The sequence below is a fragment of the Arachis ipaensis genome, chromosome B8 (genome assembly GCF_059453495.1).
Source record: "Arachis ipaensis isolate K30076 ecotype BB chromosome B8, ASM5945349v1, whole genome shotgun sequence".
NCBI lineage: Eukaryota > Viridiplantae > Streptophyta > Magnoliopsida > Fabales > Fabaceae > Arachis > Arachis ipaensis.
Genome location: NC_142443.1, coordinates 84316108 through 84323419, shown reverse-complemented (window position 1 = coordinate 84323419; position 7312 = coordinate 84316108). Strand labels below are relative to the sequence as shown.

Below are 7312 nucleotides of genomic sequence, written 5' to 3'. Positions count from 1 at the left end.
TGAAAATATTAAATTATATTAAAATATTTAAATATGACATAAAAAAGGAATAAAAGTAAACATGGTATTAAAAAAAAATCATCTTTTATCATTCTCGCATGCAGATTAGTTAAGGCTATGCGATCTGTATTCCAGTCCAAAAAAAATTATATAAAGATTTCTTTTGATAAAAAAAGAATTATTTTAATTCATTTAAAAAAATTTCTTTTTTTTTTTAGTATAGTTTCAAAAGCATTCTATTAATATATTAGAGGTTTTTTTTTTTTTTTTTTTTTTTTTTGTCATACAACTCACAGACACATTTACACTCAACACAAGGGATTATCTAGAAACCCAGAAACAGCACATTTGAGATATGATGATGGACCAGTAAGTTAAAGCCTCAGCTGCATATAATTCTTTAGGTTTTCTTTAAATTTATTTTTTTGGTACTACAAGGACTCGAGGAGATTCGAACCCCAGTCTGGGGAAATCGAACCACAATTGTGGTACCCACTAAGCTATTCATAGCTCGCCTTCTTTTGATATTTTTATCATTTTAAGTTTGGGTTTGTGCTCTTATTTCCTCTGATTTTGGAATCAATAACTTAAGGTGGAAAACAACGCAACCTTGATCATAAGTGGCCTCTCTAACATGTGTTTTCTTTTTCTGACCAAAAAACTAAAAAACATATGGGTTTTATTTGTTCAGGCTCTCAAACATATGTTTGGTTTAGTTTTGTACTCTTATCTGGGTCATAAAAAAAATATTTAAGGACTTGTTTGGATCATTACTTTCTTAGGTCCCAAAATTAAGGTCCAATAGTTTTATTTTTTTGTGGTCTTTTCGGGTTCATATCTGAGTCAATTATTGTCCTTGTAATTTTTTTTTATCTTAACTCGGTTATGGTCCAAAAGTGATGTTTTCCGGTCCAAAGTATATATTAGAACGAGTTTCACGCGATTCTTTAGCCGAATTGGAACAACAATTTTGGTCTAAAATTGGAATGTAACCTTTGTTTACGGCTAAGAAAAGCTAGAAAAATTTTGAAGCTCGTAATAAGTCCAACTAGAATAATTGGGCCCATTCTCGCCCATTTGTTCGTATTACAGAATTTTATATGGCCCATTTTTACGAGGTACTCATAATTTTCAGGAAATGCTGATGGGCCTGAAGAATTAATTTCATGGACGTATACAAAGGGAAGTGATATATTTATTGGTGTTTTGAATTTTGATAGCTCACTTTTTTTTTCAATTACAAATTCAAAAGGATGTAGGTTTTTTTATTTTTATAAATTAAATAAATATAGATCCGCGACGGATTAGTCCTTGGCCGGTCGGGTTGGGGGATATCGTGGGCAACCAAAAAAAAATTAAATGAATATAATAATTAGCGAAATAAATAATTTAAAAAATATTTATCGAAATAAATACTCCTCTCTTATCTTGTTTGCAGTGTAAACGAGATAATTTTGCATGTATCTCGTTTACAGTATAAACGAGATAAGACTGGTGGATACGACATGTATATATTCCATTTATAGTGTAAACGAGATATAAACCTATCTTTTAAAAAAAATTACATGATAAAAGTTTGGATTATTGATATTATTAATATTTTTTATTATTTTTAATTTTTTTTAAATACATAATATCTCGTTTATAGTGTAAACAAAATATGTACATATATCGTTTACAGTGTAAACGAGACTGTAAATGAGATATATACATATCGCATTTCCTTCTCTTATCTCGTTTACAGATAAGAGAGGAGTATTTAATTTGATAAATATTTTTTAAATTATATATTTCGATAATTATTACATTTATTTAATTTGTAAAGATAAAAAATCCGATGGATGTACCATGGAGTACTGGAGGTGCCAATGATGCTAACTAATTCACTATAGTATTAATCAAGAAAATAGATTGAACAAGCCTTATAATCTAATATATAGCCAAAGCTTCATCCTACTATACAAACTCTCCTCAAATTTTGTCCTGGCTACTCACTCTTCTATTCTTCCTCATGCACATTACCAACCTCCCTAACCTATTTAATCTGCCCAAAATGGTGAAATTTCAAAACCCACATCCTCTACTTGAAAATTACAACAATAACCCTAGACTTAATTTAAAATAACCGAAAAAAAATTGCAGAGCTTAGAATTTTCGCCAAAAAGTAAGTGATAGAATTAATAATATTTGAACGAGTTAGTTAATTGTATTACTAATCTATATCTAATCGGCACGAAACCGTCTCACAATATTATTCTAACTCCCAACATTTTAAAATAATCGTTACATTTAGAATTTGTTATATTCATAACTTTGTGTATCTAGATACATTAGATTATGAATATACAAGATTTTCTAAACTGACCAGATCCTATAAAATGGAGGGAGTGACTAATATGGACAATCAATTTGAAGGTACATGGTAGTATTTCCCTTTACAAATGCATCTATAAACTATAGGGCATGACTCTGCAATTGAGCACTTGAAACTAACCATAACCCTCTTGCAAGGAAAACATGGTCCACATGCATGGGAACAATCTGGTATGGAGGATCCAGTTGAACTCTGTTCCAATACAACATCTTCCTTTGCTTCTTCCTACATAAGTCACAGGTTGTTTGGTAAATTATACAGAACCCATTAAATAATCCCATCCTATCCCATATGTCTTGAAAGCAGACAAGTGAGTTAACATAACATTATGCGCTTCATTTATTTTATTTTATTTTAAATTTGGTAATAGATTACTATAATAACAAATAAAAAGGAATACAGAGAGTAATAAAACTATTGAATTGAACCTTTTTATTTCTAATTGCTGCTACCTCTTCTTGCAAGTTATTCAACTTAACTGCAAAACCAGAGAAAAAGTTGCATATAAGAAAATTAAAAATAAATTGTAGCACTACGACCCTTTTAATAAGAACATTGTGACAACGATAAAAGGTTATTAGTTTTGTAATTCTTAAATAATATGATCCTTGAAATGATAATTCAAAGTTGGAATTTCAATTTTAAACTATATTTAAATTTTGAAATTTGTTCAACTAGCTTGAAAAATATTCATGATTTTACTATTTTATGATTTATAGATGGAATGGACTATGTTATCTCTGACTATCTAATTTTCTCTTTTATATATATTAATTTTACATAAATAATATATGGTAAAAAATCACAATTAACTGTCAACTGCGGGGAAAAAATGATAGTAAATTGGTAATTAGGAAAGGAGCATTTGACTTACCATTATTTGGAATCACCCTAAGGCTCCAACCAATGGAAACCAACATCAAGAAGATCACAACTAGGAAAAACTTGTGGGTTCCAAGTGACAAAGTGCTCATAATGTCAGCAACTACTAATAATCTCCTAACTTAACAATGACTTGGAAATTTTTTTATTCTTTTATTTTTCAATTTTTCATTACTAGAGGATATGGAGTCTAGTGAGAAAGTGAGAAGCAAAAAGCATAGGATAGGGTGTACTTTTGAGAAGGAATTGATTTGTTGATGAGTTAATAGGATTTGTGTTACACATATACATATATATAGAGAGAAATAATGATGAAGATGCAAAGTTATCCTATTAAATGAGCAATGTGGTACATCTGCTCCATTTCACATGATACACGGCCTACTTTAATTAAAGGTTTCACAGGTTTTTGTTGAGTCCTCCAATTTTGTTTTCCCTTGTTTTTTGTTTTTTTAATTCTTTTAATAAATGAACATTTGTTTGTTACTAACTATTAGAATTTTACTAATAACTATCCTGACAATATTTGTTAAGGTTACTAAAAAAAGCAAGTATCTAATATATTAAATTTTAAAATTTTAAATATTTATTTTTTTGTAACAAATTACTACTTTACTAACCTTAATTTACTAGCCTTAACAAGTAGGTTAAATGGTTAATAGAGTGATTGGTGAGCTAAAAAATTTGAATATAGATTTAAATTAGAGAATTTTATCAAAATGGACCTTCAAAGTGTATTTGGCTAATTTTAATATACAAATAATATTTTTGTAGTGTAAATATATATACCACACACCTTCACAACCTTATTTGCTCTTGAAAAGGATTTCGGATATTGTAAAGAAAATCTGTTACACATATTGTCTCTCTCAGCTTTTCACATGTTGAGCAAAGTAATTTTTTTTTTTTTTCAGAAGCTTATGAAAAGTATTATACATTTTCTCCTGCATACCATAGCTGCTTTCGAACTTTACAAAAAGCAGACCAAGTTATATACTTACACATCACTACAATTACGTATTTTGGTGAATTACATCAATTAAAAAATTATTTAAAAATTAATTGCTTTGATTGGTGATCAGCCTGTATTTTATAGAATAAAATAATAAAATAAAAAACAATCATAAATATCAAACCAAATAAGTCATGTTTTTTGTAATTGAATTTGATTACATGCTACAATATGATTGGACTAAATCCTTATAGTAATTTTTATGATTTATGTTTTTTTATTATTTTAATGTTTTAGATTCAAAATGCACGTTCCCAAGATGCAGCAATAGAGTTTAGATACTATAATAATTTTTAGATCTTTTTTAACATTGATCAAGTGAAAAGATATCATGTTAGATTTGATTTGTCATTCTAAATACAGGATTAACGGCATCGTTTTATTTTGCTATTAAAAAAAGAAAAAAAAAAAAACGAGAAGACGAAGAAGAGTTTATATAATGTGTAAAGTTTTTATCTTTGCTTATTCTTTAAAATGACCTCGTTTTTCTTGTTTAAGTGCTAAAATTAAATGATATTTAGCCCTGTATCTAACATGACAAATTAGAACTATCTCAGCATTTTATTCGTCGACTCAACTTCAGAAAAAATTTGGGGACCAATATCATATTTGGAGTTAGATTTTGATATCAGTATAGTAAATTTTAGATTTAAAAGACTAAAATAGTAAAAATCGTAAATTTAAAAGATCACTCTCGAAATTTAGTCATGCGAGTAAAAGTATTTTAATACATATCGTCATGCATAATTAATAATACCATGCTATTTGAAATTATTCTTGCAATGAAATTTTTTTTCCGATCATCATAAAAAGAATAATCAAGCTGAAGAGTAATTTAAAAAAATCACATTAGAAAATGACAATTTAAATCCAAGAGTGATAACATGACTCCTGTATTAAAAGAAGAGCATTTAGTCAAAAAAAAAAAAAAAAGAAGAGCATTTATGAATTTTGAATAATAAATTCCACACTTTTTGAGGCAGAACAGATTGGGGACTCAGCAGGCATCACTAGTAGGGCTCACCTATCAGAGGAAAGGGAGCAGAAAATGTTGGTTTGAATGATGGCATTAATTGAGACACACTTTTGATTGTTTGAGAAGTGAAAACAAATGAAGATGGTAAATTAAATTAAAATAAAAAAGATTGATGAAACTACACATAACCTGAATGTTCAGGCCAAATATAAGCTAGATTTTTTTAAAATATTTTGGGTTCAAGTAATATTTCAAAAATCGAACTGATTATCGAATTTATGAAGAAATCGAACTAATTTATATATTTATATATAAGTATATTTTTTTAAAATATTTTTTTATATTTTATAATTTAAATTAATTAACTACTAAAAAATACTAGTTCAATTAATTTATTATTTTTTATTAACTTATTCATAATTGATTTCTACCATAAACTGAATTAATTTCGTGGTCAATTTCTGGTTAATTCGATCAAACGAACTTTTATCATGAACCGAACCATAAGTACAAGTTTGATTTTCGCTTATTGTCCGCCAATTCAAATATTGATCAGCATGTGTTCGAGGAAAAAATAAATTTGTGGATAAAACACTATTATTTGAGTCCTTAATATTTGAGTTAAACTTTAATTTTGTTTTCTAATGTTTGAAATATTTTTTTATCTCACTTATTTTGCCTTATTTTAATTCTACGATGAAAATTAAAATTTTTTTCACAAAAACAAAAACACCCTTCCGCCATTAGAATTTTCTTTTCAATAACAGAACAAAAAAAATTTTAATAGTCATAGTCCTAGTAATTGTAATGATTTGAGAATAAAAATAGCAGTTTAATTTGATAAAAAAAATAAAAATAGAGAAAAAAAATATATTTTTGAAAGAAAATTTTAATTTTAATTAGAGAAAAAAGATAGTACAAAATAAAATGTTTAAGACAAAACTAGTAGGACGTTTTAAATGTTCAAAATGAGATTAGAATTTAGCAGAGATGTTAGGAAATAAAACAACTTTATTAGATAATCAATAAGGGGTGCAGTTAAATATATCCAACTAGCAACTTTTTTTTTATTTTCTTTTTAGAGGGAATGTGAATTTAAATTATCATGAGAAACATCTAAAATCTAACGGAAAAAAAAAATCCAATGTCTAAGAAAAAAATTTAAACAAATAAAAATAAACATTCAAAATCATTGTAAAAATAATATCCAAAACCTAATAAAAAAAATCTAAAATATCACAAAAAGAAATATCCAAACCTAACAAAATGAGATATACAAAATCGGTTTAAAAAAATCCAAAGCCTAACAAAATGAGATATCCAAAAATATTGAAAAAAGAACATCCAAAAACTAAGAAAAGAAATATCTAAAACTATTAAAAGAATCCAATCCTAAAGAGAAGACACATATAAAAACATCCAAAACATATAAAAAAGACACATCCGAAACCTAGGAGAAAGAAACATCCAAAACAAGTAACAAGAATCATCCAAAACCTACAAGAAGAAGAACGCCATTGTAGAAAGAATATCCAAAACCTAATTAAAAGAAACATCCGAAAGACAACAAAAAGAAATATCCAAAACCTAACAAAAATGAGATATCCAAAATTATTTTAAAAATTAAAAACCTAACAAAATCAGACATCCAAAATTATTAAAAAAAGAATATCCAAAAACTAAGAAAAAAAACATAAAAAAGAATAAAAAAAGGAGAAAAGAAGAAACATTCAAAACCTAGGACAAAAGAAATATCCAAAACTGGTAAAATGAATCATCCAAAAAGAAGAATGAATCCTTCTTTGTCATCCACTACGCGGACCACAGCGTCGTTGGTGGCAGACGAGCGGCGAGCCTCACTTGATGGTGTGCGGTGCGTCGCCGTGGTGTGATCCATGATCTTCTTTTGCGCCTAAATGCGTGTGGCTTTGCAGCGTTTGTAGTGGAGGCACCGCGGCAACCAGTGGCGGGAGAAAGTGGTGCGACAATGGTATGCGTGATGAACGGATTTTTGACGGTTTAGAATTCTCAAATGAAATCTTGTTGCAAGTATAGTTTCTAAACCAAC

The 7312-nt window shown here is 28.0% G+C and overlaps 1 protein-coding gene across 1 annotated transcript; it reads right to left on the bottom strand.

The window, feature by feature from the left end:
- Window positions 1-1927: 1927 nt before the first annotated feature.
- LOC107612340 (protein EPIDERMAL PATTERNING FACTOR 2-like) lies at window positions 1928-3497 on the bottom strand. Its single transcript, XM_016314096.3, has 3 exons — window positions 3249-3497; window positions 2803-2852; window positions 1928-2599 (listed from the first exon to the last, which is right to left on the bottom strand). Exons 1-3 carry the CDS (start codon window positions 3346-3348, stop codon window positions 2405-2407), a joined length of 345 nt encoding a protein of 114 aa, XP_016169582.1. The 5' UTR covers window positions 3349-3497; the 3' UTR covers window positions 1928-2404.
- Between the last annotated feature and the right edge of the window lie 3815 nt (window positions 3498-7312).

Bases quoted from the DNA above. Each gene is read 5' to 3' on its own strand.
- LOC107612340 (XM_016314096.3), bottom strand. From the start codon at position 3,348: ATGAGCACTTTGTCACTTGGAACCCACAAGTTTTTCCTAGTTGTGATC. The intron at 2,853-3,248 runs GTAAGTCAAATG...CTGGTTTTGCAG, and splicing joins TAGGGTGATTCCAAATAATG to TTAAGTTGAATAACTTGCAA. The intron at 2,600-2,802 runs GTTCAATTCAAT...TGACTTATGTAG, and splicing joins CAGCAATTAGAAATAAAAAG to GAAGAAGCAAAGGAAGATGT.